This window comes from Pongo pygmaeus, chromosome 6 (assembly GCF_028885625.2).
Source record: "Pongo pygmaeus isolate AG05252 chromosome 6, NHGRI_mPonPyg2-v2.0_pri, whole genome shotgun sequence".
Lineage (NCBI taxonomy): Eukaryota > Metazoa > Chordata > Mammalia > Primates > Hominidae > Pongo > Pongo pygmaeus.
This window is the reverse complement of record NC_072379.2, coordinates 101,480,853-101,504,606: the sequence shown is the minus strand read 5'-3', so window position 1 is coordinate 101,504,606 and position 23,754 is coordinate 101,480,853. Positions and strand designations below refer to the sequence as shown.

At 42.1% G+C, this 23,754-nt stretch overlaps 1 protein-coding gene across 7 annotated transcripts in view; it reads left to right on the top strand.

Annotated features, from left to right (window-relative positions):
• Positions 1–3,068: 3,068 nt before the first annotated feature.
• Positions 3,069–23,754, top strand: part of NAPEPLD (N-acyl phosphatidylethanolamine phospholipase D) — an 83,728-nt gene continuing 63,042 nt past the window's right edge. For 4 of the 7 annotated variants that reach the window (XR_008503633.2, XR_008503632.2, XM_054494962.2 and 1 more), the window contains exon 1: positions 3,069–16,249. Coding sequence is in view for 2 of the 7 variants with exons in the window: in XM_054494962.2 (XP_054350937.1) it covers positions 16,047–16,249 (203 nt within the window). In the remaining 5 variants the exon portion in view is untranslated. Of the gene's footprint in view, positions 16,250–16,276; positions 16,722–23,754 lie in introns of those variants that run through there. The other 3 variants (XM_054494963.2, XM_054494965.2, XM_054494966.2) reach the window with 2 other exon arrangements.

Below are 23,754 nucleotides of genomic sequence, written 5' to 3'. Positions count from 1 at the left end.
TATGTGTCTTGGAGTTGCTCTTCTCGAGGAGTATCTTTGTGGCATTCTCTGTATTTCCTGAATCTGAATGTTGGCCTGCCTTGCTAGATTGGGGAAGTTCTCCTGGATAATATCCTGCAGAGTGTTTTCCAACTTGGTTCCATTCTCCCCGTCACTTTCAGGTACACCAATCAGACGTAGATTTGGTCTTTTCACATAGTCCCACATTTCTTGGAGGCTTTGCTCGTTTCTTTTTACTCTTTTTTCTCTAAACTTCCCTTCTCGCTTCATTTTCATTTATTTCATCTTCCATGGCTGATACCCTTTCTTCCATTTGATCGCATCGGCTCCTGAGGCTTCTGCATTCTTCACATAGTTCTCGAGCCTTGGTTTTCAGCTCCATCAGCTCCTTTAAGCACTTCTCTGTATTGGTTATTCCAGTTATACATTCTTCTAAATTTTTTTCAAAGTTTTCAACTTCTTTGCCTTTGGTTTGAATGTCCTCCCATAGCTCGGAGTAATTTGATCGTCTGAAGCCTTCTTCTCTCAGCTCGTCAAAGTCATTCTCCGTCCAGCTTTGTTCTGTTGCTGGTGAGGAGCTGCGTTCCTTTGGAGGAGGAGAGGCACTCTGCTTTTTAGAGTTTCCAGTTTTTCTGCTCTGTTTTTTCCCCATCTTTGTGGTTTTATCTACTTTTGGTCTTTGATGATGGTGATGTACAGATGGGTTTTTGCTGTGGATGTCCTTTCTGTTAGTTTTCCTTCTAACAGACAGGACCCTCAGCTGCACGTCTGTTGGAGTACCCGGCCAGCCATGTGAGGTGTCAGTCTGCCCCTGCTTGGGGGTGCCTCCCAGTTAGGCTGCTCGGGGGTCAGGGGTCAGGGACCCACTTGAGGAGGCAGTCTGCCCGTTCTCAGATCTCCAGCTGTGTGCTGGGGAACCACTGCTCTCCTCAAAGCTGTCAGACAGGGACATTTAAGTCTGCAGAGGTTACTGCTGTCTTTTTGTTTGTCTGTACCCTGCCCCGAGAGGTGGAGCCTACAGAGGCAGGCAGGCCTCCTTGAGCTGTGGTGGGCTCCACCCAGTTCAAGCTTCTCGGCTGCTTTGTTTACCTAAGCGAGCCTGGGCAATGGCGGGCGCCCCTCCGCCAGCCTCGTTGCCGCCTTGCTGTTTGATCTCAGACTGCTGTGCTAGCAATCAGTGAGACTCCGTGGGTGTAGGACCCTCTGAGCCAGGTGCAGGCTATAATCTCCTGGTGCACCGTTTCCTAAGCCCGTTGGAAAAGCACAGTATTTGGGTGGGAGTGGCCCGATTTTCCAGGTGCCATGTCACCCCTGGAAAGGCAACTCCCTGACCCCTTGAGCTTCCCGAGTGAGGCAATGCCTCACCCTTCTTCGGCTCGCGCACGGTGCGCTCACCCACTGACCTGTGCCCACTGTCCGGCACTCCCTAGTGAGATGAACATGGTACCTCAGATGGAAATGCAGAAATCACCCATCTTCTGCCGAAATTACTCTTAAGAAGCAAAGGAGTTTAATTTTTAGTTATTTTCTTGTGTCAGCTGTTTCCCACAGTTGCAAATACTATTCTCTAATGTGGAGACCTATACTGGTCTCCAATTTTTTTTTTTTTTGAGACGGAGTTTCGCTCTTGTTGCCCAGGCTGGAGTGCAATGGTGGATCTCGGCTCAGTGCGACCTCTGCCTCCTGGGTTCAAGTGATTCTCCTGCCTCAGCCTCCCGAGTAGCTGGGATTACAGGCATGTGCCATCACGCCTGGCTAATTTTTGCATTTTTAGTAGAGACGGGGTTTCTCCATGTTGGTCAGGCTGGTCTCAAGCTCCTGACCTCAAGTGATCTGCCTGCCTTGGCCTCCCAAAGTGCTGGGATTACAGGCATGAGCCATCATGCCCAGCCTGAATGTATTATATTTTTCAAAATTGCTAAAAGAATAGGTTTTTAATGTCCTACCACAAAAAAAAAAAAAAAAAGTTGGTGAGGTGATGGGTAAGTTAATTAGCTTTTGAATCATTCTACAATGTATAGATAGAGCAAAACCTCACATTGTGCCCCAAAAATATATAGTTCCCAATTATTATTTGTCAAGTAAAAATAAATTAATGAAGAAAAGAGTTTTCTTACCTATTAGCTCTGCTTTATAAGAAGAAGAGAAAGTTTGGAAAACTTTTTCTTAAATATCCCTTTCCTTCAGGGAGAACACTAAAATCACTGATAATACAATCTTGTCCTGAGTCCTTGACTCTGTACTTTATCTTTTCTTTTTCTGCCCTGCCAGATACTAAGAGGTTGGGGGAAAAAGTGGCTTTACACAGGGGTCAATAAACTTTTTCTGTAAAGGGTTAGATAGTAAATATTTTAGGTAGTATGGGTCATAAGTCTCTGTTGCAACTACTCAGCTCTGCTGTTGTAGTGCAAAAGCCATCAATATGTAAATGAATGGGTGTGGTTGTGGGCCAACAAAACTGGGATTTTAAGTAATTTTCAGTTGTCACGATATATTATTTTTCTTTTTCTTTTTTCCCCCAATCATTTAAAACTATAAAGGCCATTCTTAGCTCACAGAACAAGACAACTGATGGCAAACTTAAAACTATGAAAACACATGGCAGGCTGGGCGTGGTGGCTCACGCCTGTAATCCCAGCACTTTGGGAGGCCCAGGCGGGTGGATCACGATGTCAGGAGTTCAAGAACAGCCTGGCTAACATGGTGAAACCCCATCTGTACTAAAAATACAAAAAAAAAAAAAAAAAAAATTAGCCGGGCTTGGTGGCATGCGCCTGTAATCCCAGCTACTTGGGAGCTGAGGCAGGGGAACTGCTTGAACCAGGGAGGTGGAGGTTGCAGTCAGCCAAGATCGCACCACTGCACTCCAGCCTGGGTGACAGCGAGACTCCATCTCAAAAAAAAAAAAAAAAAAAAAAAAAAAAGAATTTAGCTGCCCAAGATCTACTGCTATTTGGAGTTATCTATAGATTCTTAATGATCAGGAGGACAATCTTTAATTTGACTGGGAGTGAATGCAGTCTTTAGCTGTGTCAACCTGAAATAATGAAAAGGGTCAGAATCGCGTTCTAAAGAGTTTATTCAAGCGAAAAGCTGGTAATAGCCATTCCAGGACACACCGACTCCAGAGAAATGGGGTCAGTGCTCTGAAGTTAAAATTAAGTTATTGCTTTTATAGGAAGAAGACAAAGAAATTTAACAGGATTACAGTTTCTATACAAAGCTGGTTTGGGAATTACAACACATTAATTCATTTGATTTCTTTTCCATACAGCTTGTTTTCTTTTCTTTATAGAGGATGTTCATTTTGTTTCCAACTTAAAAGAGTGTATTTAACATTTCATCTTAAGAAAATGAAATAGCCATTAAGTCTTCGTGTGGGAAAGGTAAGAGGGAGGCTAATCTATAATGAAGATCAACAATGGAGAGGGAAGAGGTTTTCCCTGACACTCTTCAGTCATTTACAACATTTTACAAAACAATACAGGTAAGGAAGAAGGTCTATAATTAGAGAAACAAAGTTTACAGCTGCCTAGTTACAGCTGTCTAGGATATAGCTGCTTTTCAGGCCCCATAATCACATTCTTTTAAGGCTCAAAATAATTTGGAGTTCCAACAACTTAGATTTCAAATTACTTATTTTCACAACTGAATTCTACAGGTGCCACTATAAATATAGACTAAATTAAAAATCCTCTAGAAATGAGTCCTCTAGTCCTCTGTGCTTCTAAAACTAGAGCTAGGAGAAAAAAAAACAGTGCTGATTACAGAACTTACCTTAAAACAATGCTAAAATTTAAGTACCACCTAATACTTTATTAAATGTTAAAATAATCCTATTTAATACAGTACTACTCTCCAAGAAAAAAGTTACATTGGCCACTGGTCACTTTTAGGGAATTGTGTATATCTGTCCTTCTTGACAGAATTAATGAACAACACAGGTAAGGAAGAAGGTCAATGATAGGTACAAAAAATAGCAAGTGAATATTTTAAATTGCTTCTTATTTAAAAATTAAGTAACAACTTAGAAGACAAATAGTTATTATTTTCTGAATGTCTGACTTCCTAGGGGTGGCATAAAAGGGAAGGACAAATAAAGCCCAGTGCAGCAGGCCAGTATCTAAAATTAAACCATGAGTAAAATGCTTAGGGTGCAATGTTCATTTTTTTTGTAAGGTGAAGCAAGGCAAGCTAGAGGTTCTGTCTGGAGTGATATAAATTATTATACTAAACAGCTTCTTTCCATTGTCTAGAAAAAAGCCAGCCAATTACACTTTAGAAGTCGTGTTGAGCTGAGATTCCCACATAATCCATAAAGTTGATGTAGTATTCCAGGAGTTAAGAAAGTATAAACGTTACTGTTTAATTAGTACAGCTTCAATTATACTGTCAGCGTTGTGTTAAAAGACATTCTTCCTGGACTTTTCTGGTGTACACAGAGATACGCTTTTCTAAAGCACCTGTTCTCAGTGAAAAACATCCTGTGAACATCTGTCTCTTTATAATGTCTGTATGATATGTATAGAAAATAGTGAGTGAATACTTTAGATTGCTTCTTATTTAAACATAACACGATATGTATAGAAAATAGTGAGTGAATACTTTAGATTACTTATTTAAATATAATACATAAGTGCAACACACTAGCGTAGGTAGTATCCTAGCTCAGAAAAAAACAGCTGTTAAAGACATTCCTTGATTGTACATCATGGAAACTTGAAAACAGATTGATTATTAAGTGATATTGGGGAATTGATGTTTTCTTAGGTTGAATGATACTGTGGTTATGAAGCAAGTGTCCTCAGTCTTAGGAGAGACAGGCTGAATTATTTAGGGGCGAAGCATTTTGATGTCTGCAACTTACTCAAACAGTATTACAAAAAGGCATATCTATTACCTGTATATTTAGATTTTTTTCACAATAAAGAATGGGAGTGCCCTTTCCACAAGATGGCACAAAAAGATAAGAAGGAAGCTCCTGCCCCTCCTAAAGCCGAAGCCAAAGCAAAGGGTTTGAAGGCCAAGAAGGCAGTGTTGAAAGGTGTCCACAGGCACAAAAAGAAGATCTGTATGTCACCACCTTCCCACAGCCCAAGACACTGCAACTCTGGAGACAGCCCAAATATCCTCAGAATGTAGCAGGACGAGCCACAGACAAAACTCCTCAGACACCGAGTTAAAGAAGGAAGGGGTTTATTCGGCCAGGGGCATCGGCAAGACTCCTGTCTCAAGAGCTGAGCTCCCTGAGTGAGCAATTCCTGTCCCTTTTAAGGGCTCACAACTCTAAGGGGGCACACATGAGAGGGTCGTGATCGATTGATCAAGCAGGGGGTACGTGACTGGGGGCTGCATGCACTGGTAATTAGATAGGAAGAAAATAGGATAGGGATTTTCACAGTGCTTTTCTATACAATGTCTGTAATCTATAGATAACATAACCAATTAGGTCAGGGGTCGATCTTTAACTACCAGGCCCAGGGTGTGGTGCCTGGCTGTCTGCTTGTGGATCTCATTTCTGCCTTGTAGTTTTTACTTTTTCTTTCTTTGGAGGCAGAAATTGGGCATAAGACAATATGAGGGGTGGTCTCCTCCCTTATTCCCCCTCTTTGAGACTCTCACATAATAGTGGGAGTTCTCACTTTCATTTTTACTATCTGTGTCTTCTTGCAAGACAGATAGATAATGATTCATATAGTACATTTGTGCTGAAGCATTTTGGTGAACTAAGGTAGCAATGAAGCTTTCTATCATTTGAAGAAGTACAGGTAGCAAACAAGGGAGCAGTAAGCAGGTTGCTATTACTATTATAACTCTTATTATAAGAGTTTTAATCCTCCTAGAGCTGGGAACTATTTTCTAAACACGGCCCCGGTATCAAATCCATGCCACACTTGCATGGGCACATGTGCCAGTTTTGTCACATCTCTAACTATGTCTTTAACTACTTGCCCTTGATTATCTATGTGTAGGCAGCAATTAGTAAGGTTAAATTTCCTACAGACCTCTCCTTCAGCTGCTAGCAAGTAGTCGAGAGCTAATCTATTTTGATAGATAGCATTTCTCATCTGAGTTTCTTGCTGGGCCAGAATAGTCAAGGCTCTGCCGGTTTTATTAGTTATTATTTTTAAGACAGCTTGTAACCGTATGATTCGGTTGATCATGTAAATGGGAGTCCGGTATCCTCACGAGCCATCTGGTGCCTAAGTAGCAGGCCTCTAACATTGTATGATTCTCTCAGGGGGTTACTTATCATTTTTTCAATTTCCTATAGCTATGCTTCTCTTTTCATGGGAAGCATAGACAGGGAAGCCTAGAAGTTCACCTGTTTTTATGGGCAGTAAGAAGAAAGATGGTTTAATAGTGCCAATAATACAACTACCTGCCTACTGGTTAGGTAATTTGGCAGAAGCTCTATGCATACATATGCAGTATAATCCAGTGGGGGCTATCCAGTCCCAGTGGGACTCCAGGTGGGTCCACATGGTCTGCAACTTTGGGAATTTACTAAATGGATTTCTCACTGTGTGATTTGAACTCCACCAAGTGACTATTTTTGTGATACCATTACACAGTTTCTGTCTCAGACAACTGTCATCCTACGGGGTGAGTGAATTCTTTTCCTTCTCTAGCTATGCAATATTGTCCAATAATCAAGGCTTTTAGGACCTAGAAATTATCAGGGTGATTCTTTTGAGCCAGGAATTCATCAGGAACTGGGTCTGTAGGTACTAATTCTCGGCCTTCCTATGGCCATTGATCGCCTATTACAGTTCCTCCACATACATAACATGAAGTGACATTGAGAGACTGGGCTACATGCTCGGCTAATTGCAAAAACAAATTTCTTGTTTTTCTTGGAATTTCTGGTACTGGCATTTAGTTCATCACAGAAAGTTTGAAACACTGGCTCAGGAGAGCGTTCGTAAACTTCTCAAACCAAGATATTTACTCGAGGATCCAGTCCGGCCCCGTCAATTCCTAAGGTCACGTGCTCCTTTTTTTTCCAGCGAGGATCAAGGGGATTGGTTATTACTAGCTCTAAGGGGTTACATTATCCCTTAGCACAGGAAGGGCCATTTTTTCCTTTCTGAAGGTGGACTGGATCCTTTTCATTTTTTTTTTTATCCAAGTGGCCTAAATGACACAAGACCAGTATTTACATTTATTTCTACACAGTCCTTATTTATGACAGATGTACTTATTTTCTGCCATATAGCCTCTTTTCTAATTAACAGAACCACATCTTATTCTTAACTTATTACTATTAATGACAGCACAGGCATCAAATTTCAAGGTGACTTGTTTGAGCACCCCTTTTTCTTCTGTTTTGGCTAACACTTTTCTCATATCGTTTATGAGCCTCCACCAGTCCTCAGTCCTTAATCTTATTTTAAAAACTGTGGTCATAGGAGGCTCAGATGGGTCATAACACACATCAGGTTGGTCATTTCCTGGGCTACACACCTTGTATAGAATAACATTATACAAACAAGTTCTTTTTAGAGTTCCAGTACACTTATAAAAATCATAAAATAATAGGACTGTAGCAACCTTTTGTCCTACCTAAGTGACTTGATGTGTACACTGGGAACAGCCCTCAGTCTGAGGAAAGTCAGTTGAAGTCCTTACTGTAAAAGTCCAAATTTTAAGGAAAATAAGTATCGCAATGAGTTTTCTCATGCTTCGGCCGTGCGTGGACTAGTCAGCTTGCGGGTGTGACTGCAGCAGGGCTTGTCGTCTTCTTCAGAGTCACTTTGCAGGGGTTGGCGAAGCTGCTCCCGTCCATGTACCTCTCACAGTCTACTGATGTTTAAGGATGGTCTCGGAGGTTGGGCCCACTAGAATAAACTAAGTCCAACACCTCTACACATTTATGTTCAACTGGGCTCTCTGATACTGGGAGCAAGGTGGTGGGGTTTAGGGTGTTGCAAACCTCAATGGTTATGTGGGGATTTTCATATAGCAAGCTTTGGTACTTGGTTAATCTAGCATTTGTTAACTAATGATGTCCTTTGGTAGTCATTAAAGTTACCACAGCATGGGGGGGCCTTTATATTCAGGTTTTGCTTAAGGGTTAGTGTATCTGCTTCTTGTGCTAACAGGGCCATTGCTGCTAGGGTCCTTAGACCTGGGGGCCAGTCTTTGGAAACCTTGTCTAGTTGTTTTGAGAGATGGGCCACTGGCCTTGGCCAGGGCCCTACAGTCTGGGTTAAAACTCCAACTGCCATTTCTTCTCTTTTTGACACATAGAGTGTAAAGAGTTTTGTCAGGTCAGGTCGCCCCAGGGCTGGGGCCGACATGAGTTTTTCTTTTAACTCATGAAAAGCTCGTTGCTGTTGGCTGTAATAGATGTAGTTTATCTAATCTACATTTTTATTAACTGTCACCTACCAAAATATTGACTCAAATCCTGCAGCTATTTGATTTCAAGCTTTAAATTGATCTCGTATTTCTCATGGGACTCCAATTGCGTCTAAATAGACATGAGAGTCGAAAGACCCAAAAGGGGCTTCTCTCACTTTATGATGTCTTATTTTTTTTCCTTCTGGTTGATGAAATGCCAGGGTGAAAGGGATAGCCAATTGGACTAAAGTACAACTGCCACTCCAGTTATTCGGCAGAGTGCCCAGTAAAGGTCCACCACAGTACCACCACACATCCACTCGGGGATGAACAAGGGCTGACTGATTGATAAGCTCTTGAAAATTCTTAAGCTCACCGCATCCTTTCAGGTCTCCAAGGAATGCTAAGTTTCCTCCCTGTCATGAGAGACACGAAGTGAACTTAGTGTTGGGAGACGGAGGCTGGATGGCCCTCGGGGGCTGACCCACAGGGCACTGGACTTTGGGATATAGCAGAGAGAGCTTGGCACAACTTATTACTCCAGGCTGTAGAATCCTGGAAAACAGCTACCATGCAGCCCACACCTGGCCGACTGGAGGACCACCTTAGTGGAAAGGGGACAATTTGGGCCTCTGGCCCTGCCATGTGCACAAGCATAACAATTGCTTTTGTTTAACGTGCAGATGGAATATTTGATCCATTTTAACCAGGCATTTGCATCTTGGTACCCTGTCTTAATTGCTAAAGTTTGTTTTAAGTCTTTAACTTCTATCATCCTCTAGTAAAATAAATGTATGGTTTTAGGAAATTACAAAACCGGTTGAGGCAGTCCATTCTTGCTCTTTAGTGGTCCACAGAACGTTGGACCAACTATGGCATGAAAGCTCTACATCGGGGGGCAAGACTCCTTGTTGGCACTGGGGTCTTTATCTATATCTCCCCGGATTAAATGGTCCTAGTTTACTAATGCCCAGCCTGAGGAGAGTCAGGAGGGACAGAAGTGCTTTTCTGAAGTAGAAAGCTGTCTTTGACTTGGCAAGTCCTCACAGGCCACGCTTCCACTCAAATGGAGTAGGCAAGTTCCCAAGACCAATCCTGTCAAGCTATTCAAACCAAGTCAAAACCAAAACCAAAGTGCCGATAAACGCATGCCGTGGGTGATCAGGCCACAGTTCCACTCAAATGGAGTGGGCAAGTTCCTAAGACCAGTCCTGTCAACCAATTCAAACAAAGTCAAAAACCAAAACCAAAACCAAAGTGCCGATAAAGGCATGCCATGGGTGATCAGGCTAAGCTTCCACTCAGAGTGGACAAGTTCCCAAGACCAGTTCCCAAGGCAAGCATTAAATGCAATAGTTTGAGGTGAAATCAACTTGGTTATGTTAATAACTAGATGGTCAGCAATAGAATGAGGAAAGAAGAAAGGGTAATAGATAGATGAAAAGAGTTAAATTTTTCTTAGCTTTAGTTTGGTAGGATTTTCCCCTGGGACTATGGCCTAGGACTCTGGAGGGGGTGGTGCTTTCTTGACTCAGGTGTGATGAGTCCATCCTTTTTTTTTTTTTTTTTTTGCTGTACGAACAGCAGTCTTAGTGGTTAGCAGCACAAGGTAGGGTCCTTCCTAGGCTGGCTCCAGTTTTTCTTCTTTCCACTCTTTGATGATAATGTGATCTTCAAGCTGGTGCTAGTTTACCAGAAATTCTAGGGGTGGTACATGTGCTAAAAGACTTTTAGTTTTTCTTTTTTGTGAGAAAGGAAAGTGGAAGATAAACCAAGTATATAATTTTTAAGAAATTGACCTTTTGCTTTAAATATGGGGCCCTTGGCAGTGGACTTTATAGTCCTTAGTGCCTTTTTACTGAGAAATTTCCTTTAGCACCTATTTTTATTAGTTTTTAAACCAAAGAAAGCCAAATACCATTTTACATTTAACAATGCTGCTCATATGATTTTTATACCAGATAAGCTAAATTTTATCTTTATATTAGTGTGTTATTAATGTTAAACCTAATTTTAATAAAACCTTGTAGACATATTTATTTAATTTTTAATGTTTGACTACAAGGTAAGATTTTATAGACTCTTTAACCTTCTGTAATTTTTGCTAAAGAGCAGGTTGGTGCTTTAAGAAAAACCTGTTATGCTTTTAATTTAATGTCCAGTTCACAGAAAAACTGGATGATACTTCTTTAACTTTAGCTAATATGTTTACACACATCATTTTCTTTACAATTAACATTTTAAAACTTGCTTAAACCTTCAAAACAATAATTTTTTAAAACTTTTTAATGCAGGTAAAAATGTACATTCTTAGGCCTCCTTATAATCCTTTTACCAAAGGTACATTTTACTTTTCTTATAGATCTTGCACATAAACTGTTTTCTTTTTTTTTTTTTTCAATAGTTTTACATTCAGGAGGCCTAGTTACTTTTAAATTATACAACATTTTTTGCATAAATTCTTTTTTATAACATTTTTCTTTTTCATGACTTTCGCAGATAATTCTTCGACATGCCTCAACTTTCTGACTTATTACAGGTATTTATTTCTTTAAACAACCAGTTAATTTATTTCAGGACAAGAATTTACCACATAATACTTTTTTTATATAAATTCCGCCCCCCCCTTTTTTTCCTTTTTTTTTCTTTAGGATACTTCTGAACTGGTGAGGTGCGATCACAATGAGATTTCCCCTGAAAGTTATTATTATTATTATTTTTACCTTTTTTGTTTGTTTGTTAGCAAAGCAGTTGCCGCTACAGATTGAATGCATTTGGGCCATCCACGGGTTACTGGGTCAAGGATTTTTGATAGGATGGCCTCAGTGCTTTTGGGATACGCCCTTGTTTACACTGACAACAAAGTGGTATTGGAGTGTTATAGAGTTACAGAGAATACCTTCAATTATTAATTATAGGTTTTAAATTTACCTTGGCTTTTAAAGGAATAGGGTACACTTTTTTTTTCTTAACTACTTGTGTATCTCTCTGACTTTTCCTTTTGCCTCTGTCTCTTCTCTCTCTGCCTCTCTCTTTCTCTCTCTCCTTAACTCCCTCTTTGTCTGTCTCTTCCTCTCTCCCTTTGTCTCTTTTCCTCTCTGTCTGTTTCCTTTCTCTCTCTCTGCTGTTCTTTCCCTGCCTCTGCCAGCCCCTTATGCTGCTGTTCTCTCAACCACTGTGTGTTGGGGGTGGGGGGTCTAAAACAAGCTGTAACCAAGTATCTATGTATGGAAACTGGTCTGGGTTCCCTGGCTTACAGGTTACCTTGTGCCATACCTTTGAAACAAGGGACTTGTCCAGGCTTCCTTCTAATGGCCAGCCTACCTCTAATGCTGGCCAGCCTATCTTACACAAAGTTTTAAGTTTTCCTAGTGTCATAGTACTCCATAGTCTCCTTTAAATTTTTTTTGAAAATTTTCAACATAGTTCCTAGTAGGGTGGGCTTATTTGTGCCTGACCTATGCTTCTTGGAGACAAAACACCACACACACCACATGCACACCAGAAAACAAAGAACAGGTAAAAAGGGCACACACACACACACTTTTGCAGTTTGCACCAAACCAAAATCAAAACCAAAATCAGAGTATCCAGAAATCCAAGCCAGGTCAAAACCAAAACCAAAGTATCCAGCAATCCAAGTCAAGTCAAAAAGAAAAACCAAAGTGTGGGTACAGGCACACCATGGGTGATCAGGTGACGTGTCCACTCAAATGGAATAGGCAAGTTCCCAAGACCAATCCTGTCAAGCTATTCAAACCAAGTCAAAACCAAAACCAAAGTGCCAATAAAGGCATGCCGTGGGTGATCAGGCCACACTTCCACTCAAAGGGAGTGGGCAAGTTCCTAAGACCGGTCCTATCAAGCAATTCAAACCAAGTCAAAAACCAAAACCAAAACCAAAGTGCTGATAAAGGCACGCCGTGGGTGACCAGGCTACGCTTCCACTCAAACAGAGTGGACAAGTTCCCAAGACCACTCCTGTCAAGCAATTCAAACCAAGTCAAAACCAAAACCAAAACCAAAACCAAAGTGCCGATAAAGACACGCCATGGGTGATCAGGCCACGCTTCCACTCTAACGGAATGGGCAAGTTTCAAAGACTAGTCTTACCAAGTTTTAGATGTCCAGACTCCAAGTGCCCATTCCTTCCCGGTGTTCAGCCACTGCGTTGATCCTCCACAGGGGCGTGCCACACACTGCTCTGGCAAGGCATCCTACCGGGGCAAATGCCTACCCGGGAGCACTCTCAGGATCCGTGTTGCTTGGGCCGGTCGGAGTCCCCTGCAGGGATGTTCCACAGGACAGGCTTATGCTGCCTAAGGAGCTGCCTCGACCATCTGCCAATCACCTTGCTTCCCAGTCAGGGAACCAAGAAATGTAGCAGGACGAACCGCAGACACAACTCCTCAGACACCAAGTTAAAGAAGGGGTTTATTTGGCCGGGGGCATTGGCAAGACTCCTGTCTCAAGAGCTGAGCTCCCCGAGTGAGCAATTCCTGTCCCCTTTTAAGGGCTCACAACTCTAAGGGGGTGCACGTGAGAGGGTCATGATCGATTGAGCAAGCAGGGGGTACGTGACTCGGGGCTGCATTCACCGGTAATGAGATCAGAACAAAACAGGATAGGGATTTTCACAGTGCTTTTCTATACAATGTCTGTAATCTATAGATAACATAACCAATTAGGTCAGCGGTCGATCTTTAACTACCAGGCCCAGGGTGTGGTGCCGGGCTGTCCGCTTGTGGATTTCATTTCTACCTTTTAGCTTTTACTTTTTCTTTCTTTGGAGGCAGAAATTGGGCATAAGACAATATGAGGGGTGGTCTCCTCCCTTAAGAAGAGCGTCCCCAGGAGAAACAAGCTTGACCACTATGCTATCACCAAGTTTCCTCTGACCACTGAGTCCGCCATGAAGAAGATAGAAGACAACAACACACTTGTGTTCATTGTGGATGTTAAGGCCATCAAGCACCAGATCAAACAGGCTGTGAAGAAGCTCTATGACACTGATGTGGCCAAAGTCAATGCCCTGATTAGGCCTGATGGAGGAAGAAGGCATAAGCTCCACTGGCTCCTGATTACAATGCTTTGGATATTGCCAACAAAATTGGGATCAACTTTGTTGCTGACCCAACAAAACTGGGATATTGCCAACAAAATTGGGATCATCTAAACTGAGTCCAGCTGGCTAATTCTAAATACATGTATCTTTTCGCCAGGTACATGCCTCTTTGTCAACTTCTGGTTGGGCTGGGGAGGCCATTCACAGGTATTGAGGTTGTGTAATAGGGCCTGGGCAAGACTCCTGTTCTACTTATCCTTTTGGAACACTCACTCTGCCACTCCACCATGCTTGATCACTCCAGAGATCTTTATGACCAGAGCTAGTTGTCCTAAGAAAACCAGAACTTGTCTCCATGGTAGAGGTAAGAAAACAGGAAGCTGCCAGGTGGCGGTGGCTCACGCCTATCACTTTGGGAGGCCCAGGCGGGCAAATCACTTGAGGCCAGGAGTTCGAGACCAGCCTGGCCAACATGGTGAAACCCCATCTCCACTAAAAAGACAAAAATTAGCCGGGCGTGGTGGTGGGCACCTGTAGTCCCAGCTACTCAGGAGGCTGAGGCAGGAAAATCTGGGAGGCATAGATTACAGTGAGCTAAGATCTGGCCACTGCACTCCAGCCTGGGTGACAGAGCGAGACTCTGTCTCAAGAAAAAAGAAAAAAGAAGAGGCTTTACAAGAACCCCTTCTTTTATCCCTGGAAGAGGCCATGTGTGAAACCAATGCCCACAGTTTGAAGGGCATTAGCATTCATCTCAGGGGAGTGTAGGTTGGCTGGCTTTCAGGTAGCACTTTGACCTCACACACCCACCTACTATGTCCAACTGGTCTGTCTGCTTCCCTCAGCCCTTACCCAATAAAGGACAAGGACTTAAAACAAAAAAGAGCGGGAGTGAGGGGAACAAAGGGCATCTTTTTTTTTGAGACAGCGTCTTGCTCTGTCCACCAGGCTGGAGTGCAGTGGTGCCATCTTTGCTCACTGCAACCTCCATCTCTGGGGTTTAAGCGGTTCTCCTGCCTCAGCCTCCCTAGTAGCTGGGATTACAGGTGCGCTCCCCTATGCCTAGTTTTTGTATTTTTACTTGAGACAGTGTTTCACCATGTTTGCCAGCCTGGTCTCGAACTCCTGACATCAGGTGATCCTCCCGCCTTGGCCTCCCAAAGTGCTGGGGTTACAGGCGTGAGCCACCACGCCCAGCCTTTTTTTTTTTTTTTGGGAAATGGGGTCTTCTCTGTTGCCCAGGCTGGAGCGTAGCGGCGTGATCACAGCTCACTGCGGCCTTGATCTCCCAGGCTCAATCCATCCTCCTACCTCAGCCTCTGGAGTAGCTGGGACCACAAGTGTGGGCCATCAAGGCTGGCTTTTTTTTTTTTTAAATTATTATTTGTAGAGATGAAGTCTTGCTATGTTGCCCAAGTTGGTCTCCAACTCCTGGGCTCGAAGGATTCTCCTGCCTTGCCCTCCCAAAGTGCCAGAATTACTTCTCTGTTGCTTACTCAAGAACACTATGAAGAACTTTTGAGTAGTAACTTCAACTTACCCTTTGGGTTTGTATGTATGCTGTTACTTTTTTTTTCTTCTGTTGCACAAAGGTATTATTCACCTTGTGCAGTTTCAGTTCCACCCAGGCGCCAGCAGCTCTTAATTACCCTTAAGTTCAGCAGCCACTCTAAGCTAGCCTGAGGAGATAAAGTCCACACTTGACATACAGTTCTTTACATTCTTGCAATGTCACACAGTCACATTCACTTTCAAAATGCAGAATAGTTTGGTTTGCATTTTTCTGCCAGTCTTATCTGCATTTAGAACGTGTGGCGCTGGTTTCTTTTTTGCCAAGATAACCCCAGAGACCAGCTTTTTTTTTTTTTTTGACCCCAGCACACCCCAGGAGGACTTTTATAATCTTTTTGCCCAAGCACCCATTGTTGAATTTTACTTAGATCTGCCTGTACTATACTTCTTGAAACAACTAATTTCATCCAGCAGTTTAAAAAGCAAATCCAGTAAGAAACTCAGAATCACAATTGTATGCTCTTTCGTAGTTATCCTAGCGTTAAAAAAGATGCAAATTTAGATAAGAACCGTGTGTACCAGGAGGCTGTGATATCATTTTAAAAGTAAATGAGCACACAGTGAACAACGCCGTGCTCCCATTAGTATTCAATACCTACTGTACAACATTTCAAATTACAGTTTAGTTTCTTCGCCACCAGGATCCTAGCGCCTTGGGCCGTTAAGTATTCAAATGCTTCTCGACTGTGATTGAAGTTGGCTGTGAGAGTTCGTCAATGGGTCTGCAGTATCCCATTTAGTTTTAGCAACTGTGGCTGGTGTCCAGGAATGTGTTCATGCGATCTGAAAGTAAGCCTCTGGCTTAGGACAGCGGGGGGAACCAATTTGATCTTAAGAGGGTCCCCGCACAGTGTTTGAGTCGCGAGGCGGGCCGGGGCAGGCCGGGAGAAGGCTGCCTGCTCCCAGGCGCTTCCTTTACCAAGATGGCTTCGGCGCCCCGGCCCACAGGGGCGGCCATCTTGGTAACGGCTGGAGAGGCAGCCTGAAGGAGGCCGCCGCTGGCCCTGCTGTCAGATTCGAAGGTCATAATAAGGGAGTGACCCGGCGACGACTCGCCCCAACGATGGCGAGGCGGCGAGCGCTGAAGCGCTGCCTGCAACTGCTGGCGTCCTCGGCGGAGCTGGCGCGGCGGGCTCGGAATCGGAAGAACCCGGGCGCCTACCGCGGACGCCCCTCCCGCTACGCGGCGGCGCTTTGCGCGGGGACTCTATGGCCGGAAGCCGCGGAACAGAGGCGGCGCGCGCTCCCGGCCACCCCAAGCGCGAGGTGAGTCCGCGCCCCCGCGCTCGCACCCCGCCCCTCTGGCCGCGAGCCCGCGGCCCGGGATCCCGAGTGCCCGGAGCTCCGTGGTTTCTGTGGGACCTCGCGGGAGGAGGTTTTCTCCCGCCTGCTGTGCTCTGTGGCGTCTCTGCTGCTCCTCCACCGTCTCTGGGCGGAGCAATCCACACTGCCGAGCCTGGGGTGGTTTGGGATTCTTCGGCGAAGTGCAGCGGGCTGAGAGTGGGTTTCCCGGTCCCCGAGCCCTCCCTCTTCGCGGAGATGCCGCACTTGTGAGCGACAGGGCTTCATTTGAATTTTCGCACCTCGCGAGTTGCGGAGCCTGCATCTCTGAAGCTGCCTGGGTGAAGAGCCACAGCATTATTTTTTTTCTCTTTGGGAGAGTAGCTGTCTGGGATCTGTTTGAGATCCTGTCTTGCCTGCAAATTACCAGGTTGCATCTTCACTGATAGGAATACATGTGGGTTTATCTTCTTTTGGTTGCGTGTAAATGAATGGGTCGACAACTTCCTCGGAGCAACTTACTGTTGCTTCATCTATAGTATTTATCCTCTAAAAATCCATTCCGGGTTTCTCCCCTTTTATTTTGGAATAAGTGTACTTATTTAACTATGGAATGGAAATGAAGAGCAAAAAAAAAAAAAAAATGGGGCTAGCTGGGGAGGGGTGGTGGAAGGCTGTGCTTTCTTGAGTTTTCTGTTCTGTGGTTGTTTGCTTCTTATAAATTGGGTATTATTGTGGGCTTTTCAGAACACGTATTCAGATAGGTTTTTGTTGTTGTTTTGTGTTTGTTTGTTTCAAGCTAGAACTCGATATGGTCCTGGTAGTTGATGTAGATACTCTTCCATGGGTTCCGGGATCACATGCATTCATTATACCTCAGTTAAACCTGGAAAATAGTAAGGGAGTGAGTAAAGTTTAACAGCCTTTTAAAAAGTCATTCCGTTCTTGTCTTTGCCTTTACTGTACGTTGTTATATATACATGTTATAATATGACTGACTCACCTGGTTGGCTTTGGCTTAGCATGAAATGTTTGCTACTTGATAATTCTGATTAATTTGTCCAGGAAGTCATTCCTGAGATGCAGTTCTTCAGACTGAGAAATAATTTCCATGTTTGTTAAAAAATGGAAATCTCTAACATTTCCATTTCTATTTTCAGTTACATTGGTTATGAATTAGCCGCAGACAAGGACATCGTTTAGAAAGAAGTTATGTAATCTTTAAAAAGAAAAGATTACCTATATCCCACAATAGTGTGATTTTTGTTGCAAGAAAATACTGGGTCTGTTAAAGAAGAAATTTAGGGTAAAAGTACTTATTTAAAATAATAATTTAAGAGAGAGATTGAGGGGTTAAATTTGTTTCAAGTCAACTGAAAATATAGTCAGGATTTTCAGAGATTTTATTTTGTTAACATTCTGCAGGCTTTCCTGCTACAAGAATTATGGTAAGTCTCCAAGAGATAAAAATACTTAGTATATTTCTCATACCCTTATTTTCACTCAGAATTCCAAATTATATTGTAGAAATTCTATGTTGCACAATTCTAATTTTAAAATTAGTCCAGTTATAACTATATGAAGAACATTTTAGCATAAGCATTCCATCACAGGGTTTTGGTTATACTTTAGTTGATACAGTCATCCTTGTGTTTGTTCGAAAGGGGTATTACGTTACTTTGAGTATTTGTGAGTTTGGTAAACTGAGGGGATTTTTATGAACATTTAGTCTGTGTTTGGAAAAGCAGTATTTGCCTTTAATTTTGTTGTTTTTGCTTTTTCTTTGTAGTGATGGATAGCTGTGGATATAGTGAGTTTTTCCATTGCTTTCTACGCTTTGTAAATAAGAATATAGCTATAGCTGGAGGACTGTTGATCTGGGCTTTTTACGTTGAAATGCATACACATAAAAAGTGTTTTCATTGAAGTATTATTAGGGAAATGAACTGTATGTATAATTAATCGTTAAAGAGCACTTTTATTCTGGAGGCCAGTGAGGGCATGCATAAAACTGGCATTAAAATATCACCCATGTGATTTCCAGCATAAGGTTCAAGTAATATTTCATTCTAACGCCTATACTACTGAATAATTCTGTCTACAATTTACAGTGCTTTGCTTGATTTGTCTTTTGAATTTATTAACCATTTATTGTGTATTTTAGTATTTTACTAACACACTTTGGAGACAGATTACATATGAACTCATATATCCCCAGGGGCAGTTTTATGTTAGAGATACAGTCTTCTGCCACCTCAGCTGGTTAAATAATGTATTATAACTTTATTATTTACAAAGCTCTTTCAAGTATTTTAAATATATGTATATATATAGAGAGAATTTGATTTTATAGACATAAATCTATGAGCCTTGTTCCACAGATGAGGAAAATAGGACGCCAAGAGCCTGGGAGAGTCTGGTGATTTGGCCAAGGTCCCTTAGCTCAGCAGCCCCAGCCTTCAGCAGAATATATACACTGAAGACTCTTGTTACAGCAGGGTTCCAATGAAGCGAAAGTGGAAGGGTGTGGATCAGCAAGCGTTGGTCAGCAACACACTCACAGATTGCACCCCTGCCTTTGGGTAACAGGTTGTGAATGGCCAGTGCTGTTGGCTCTGGAGGCACAGGTCTGGCATATAGATGGATCAGCATAATTCAGAATCTTGATTGAAAAACAACTCAGTTTGTGCCTGCTACCTGGAACAATCCATTTTTCCCCTTGAAGGTGCAGACTCTTGTGTTTATCTAATTTGGGCACCTTCCCAGATTAAGGGACAGTAATATATTGATTTAACACTGAATGCCTGTAGGCTTCTGCGTGATTTTGTAATCTCTCTCAATTACAAGAATGGATAGAGAAACACCAGGCTTTCTCATTGTCACTAGCACTGTTGAACTGGTCACATCTTTTTTTTTTTTGGAGACGGAGTCTCGCTCTGTCACCCAAGCTGGCATGCGGTGGGGCAATCTTGGCTGACTGCAACCTCTGCCTCCTGTGTTCAAGCGATTCTCATGCCTCAGCCTCCTGAGTAGTTGGGATTACAGGCATGTGCCACCACGCCCAGCTAAAACTGGTCATATCTTAATAGGACACCCGGATGACAGCAGTCATTAGTTTTGAAAGTTGTTATTTTCTGTATTTTGAAGGTCCTTCAATTACAAAGATGTTCAAGTTACTGTGTTTGTTCCTTCGGTTTGTTTAGAGAGCTCATGAAAAGCTCTCTAAGGAGGTACTCAGAGGCAGTTCTCAGAGGGGCTTGTGTTTTGGAGTGGGCATGATTGGACACTTGGAGTTTGGGGTGGAGAGAAAAAAACGTGGGCAGAGGTCTGAGGACAGAAAGTTAAGGCCATGTTTATGGGTCCTTTGGAATTGAAGCCACTAAGGAATGTTTTTAATTTTGTTTTCTCTTGAATTTACAGTCGGCCAATAGTCTTAAGAACCCTTAACTACGTAACAAGTAACTGCTCCTTGTTCCATAGGACAGAAACCCAATTCTTAGGAAGTAAAAGCGTAGTATGGTGGACAGAACCCCGTACTTTTTTCCTGACATGACCGTTGGTCGACCGTGTGATCTGGAATGGATGTTTACCTTTCTGGACTTCATTCTTATCAGCTGTAAAATGAGGATAGTGTTCTAGCTTTGAACTTCTCAAACTATCTGTGGTGAAATTATTTTTTGCCAGTCTGTCACTGACGTTACTAGAAAAATGATCCTGCACTTGGATGTCAGCAGGGTCTGACATCCAGCAACATTTTGATGCTGTGCAAGTTTGTAAGCACTTGCCCTCTGTTCATCTCATTGAGGACAGGTGGCAGTTTGTGGGCCATCAGTGGCTTCCAGACCCCACTCTGGGTGGCCCATCCTGGATGACCCATAGGACCCACCAGCTCATAATGGTTCTTCCAGTCCCCAGAAGAGTAACATGTGAGTTTATGGTCACAGATTCACAATAAAGAGTAGGATTAAAGGGAAAAAATGTTTATTTTCTCTCTTCCAGCATTTATTCACTTAATTTGTTCAGTTATTTTATTTGTGGCTACTTTACTCCTCTATTCTGTGCCTTCTCTCATTTTTTTTCCAAAGTGGGAATGACATAATATTTTTTCCAGATTAGGAATCCCATCTTTTTTCCATATTATGAAAACAATAAATGTTCTTTTAAAAATGCAGGAAAATTGCTTTTGTAAATAATTTTTAATCCAAATAAAAATGTATAAAGAAAAAAGTGAAAATCACCTATCCCACCACTTAGACATCACTGTTATCATTCCCCTTTCCCAGGCATTTTTACAAATACATACAAACATATATCAACACATATATTTTTAATGGGACTTTTTTTTAAAACAAAAATGAGATTTTTACAAAAAATACTGTTTTATAACCTCTCCCACCCACTTCGCAAAATAACATGGACCGCTTCCCATGTCAGTAAATACGGATTTCCATCACTTTGTCCTCCATATTTTGTTACATGGCTGTTTCCTGCACATCTTAGTGTTGATGTGATAAGAATAATTTATGTCAATCATTGTTTAAATGCTTCCTCTCTTATCTAACATGAAGCCTTACCTCATATCCACTCCAAAGTGATAAGAATTTCTGTGAACTTTATGAAGTGTTAAAACTCTGGAAGGATGAGGGGAATAATTCTGAAAAGTGTGTCTCCTACTTGAGCCCTCATATACCATATGATGAGAATGTCGTCTTCACTATGTTTAACAAGTGTTTACTGTGCTCCTAAAATGTACCCATGCCTGTGCTAGATCTGAGGTGAGTTGCATGTCAGATGAGTCTGTGTGAGACAGGACCCTCGGGCCCCTGAGAGTGTGTGGTGTCATGGCAGGAATTCCCTGCCCAGTGTCCCTGAGGAGCAGCAGTGCCCACAGCCCAGGGTGTTCCCTGTGGAGTTGGGGAGCTTAAGCTGCAGGCCCTCATTTGCATTGCCTCTGTCTAATAAATTTTTATCTTTGCATTCAAAAAAAAAAAAAAAAAAGAAAAGCTCTCTAAACTAAGCTGTCTATATATTCTGAACATATATGTGTGTGTGTGTGCATGTGTGTGTGTTTTCCAGAACGTTGTGGTATTTTGTGGTTAAAGTAGCCAATGAAAGCTTAAAGAGTTTCTGGACTCAAATTCATTTTTTTTTTTTTAAACTTGAAGCCAAACTAAGTAAAATACCCCACATAAAGTAAAATGTGTCATTTATCTTCCTATGCTGATTGTATGCCACTTCGGTTCCAAGTGTTTTTAAGCATAATTAGGGTGACAGCATGGCTGATACATAGTCCAGGCTCCATCATCAGCCAGAGCTAGATCCTTGGAATGTCATGTAACTCTCTGGCCTGACTTGCTTTACCTATTAGGTAAAAGGGTCACACAAGTGATGACTTCTGTCATGGAATGTTCAAGTTGGAAGGGACCTTAGAGGGAATGCACCTGGTCCAGTCTCTTTAATGTGCAGATTTTTAATTTCTGCTGTCACAGGAGTTTAGCCTGTCATGATTACCTCAAAATTGAAACATCGAAATTAGGCTTTTCCACCATTTCACAGATATGAAATACTTTACAATTCTTGGCTGAAAGTTGATTTTCTTTCTCAATCTTTCCTCATATAGTGTCTCACTTTTATGTGTAGACTAAATGCCCATTGTATATAAATGTACATGTGCTGTTTGGAGCCTGTTTTTTAGCTGGGTGAATGCTAATACTGGTGCACATATTGAATATCATCAGAATGAAGAATTTGATCTAATAAACTTTTTTGGTATTCTTAGCAACATTGTCTTAGTTAAGCCTGATTATGTATAGCATGATAATTTTTTTTCTTTTGCTTAGCCACCCGAATACCTTCACATCTTACTTTATAATCTTCATCTTCAATTTAGTTTAAACTGCACACATTTATAAATTTTGTTGAAGATATGACTATGCATTTATATGGTCACCTGAGGCATAGAATGATCAACCCTCCAGGTTTTCCCAGAACCAAGGGAGTTCCCAAGATGCAGGAATTTTTTTTTTTTTTTTTTGAGACAGAGTCTCGCTGTGTTGCCCAGGCTGGTGTGCAGTGGTGCAATCTCAGCCTACTGCAACCTCCACCTTCAGGTTCAAGCAGTTCTTGTGCCACAGCCTCCTGAGTAGCTGGGACTACAGGCGTGCACTACCATGCCTGGCTAATTTTTGGATTTTTAGTAGAGAGAGAGTTTTGCCATGTTGGCCAAGCTGGTCTTGAACTCCTGGCCTCAAATGATCTGCTTGCTTCAGCCTCTGAAAGTGCTGGGATTACAGGTGTGAGCCACCACGCCTGGCCTAAGATGCAGGACTTTAAATGTTAACACTGGGAAATCCTGTGGCAAACCAGATACGTTGATCCTGCTACCTGACAGTTTCTCTTTATGGGACTTGACTAGCCATTCTCCCCAGCTTGAAAGATAACATGTTAGGTGGTTTTATGCTGGATAAACTGAGACAACTTTTGAAAGCAAAGGAAATGTCTTCAAGGTACCATGTGTGTTTTGTTTATGTGACTAAAATATAGAACCAATTATTTGTTGATGGTTCTTTTCAGTGTAACTGTAAATTAGAAAAATTGAGTAATAAAAGTTACAGCATTTGAAACCTTCATGTAAAATTAAAGGGGCAATTATATTTATAAGAGAACTAGTATTTATTGAGCATCTCCCAAATACCTTTTACTTTGAAAAAGGGAAGAAAATTTTGTTGAAAGCCAAAAAAACAAAACAAAACAAAAGGCGAGCCTTGTCAGTGAGACCATAACTGTTTGCTAAATGCTACTAACTTTAGAACCTAGGTATCTACTCAAGATAAATTTATTGAATTTTCCTTGTAGATCCAACATGATTAGTGGAAAGAGCATGGGCTTTGGCATCTGGTCAACTTGGGTTTCATCCCTAGATCCAACTGTTACCAACTTTATTGCTTTATGGAAGCTATTAAACTCTGTGAGCCTCTTTTACATCACCTATAGCATGAGGATAATAATTATCTAAAGTGCCTGGTTCATAGTAAGTGCTTAGTAAATGATAAATGGACCAGGTGCCGTGGCTCATGTCTGTAATCTCAGCACTTTAGGAGGTCAAGGCAGGAGGATTGCTTGAGGCCACGAGTTCAAGGCTGCAGTGTGTTGATCAAGGCACCCACATATGGATTAGGAAAGCTGTATTTTGGGCATTTGTTACCATTAGTGTTTTTATAGCTCCCCTAAACCTGAACCTCCCAGTTATGGTGATCGTATCAGTTAGGATTAATTTGCTGTGATTTGAAAGATTGCTCAAATATGTTTTTCCTACACATGAAAGAAGTCCAAAGTTGGACAGTTCAGCCTTGGTATGGTGGGCCCTGAAGTCCTTCTGGCTCTTCTCGATGCCATTCCTTGGATGTGGCACCCTCCTGGCTCAAGATGGCTCCAGGTAGCCAGATGCAGGACAAATCGAGAATAATGCCTCTCTTTCCCTTAAGGAGACT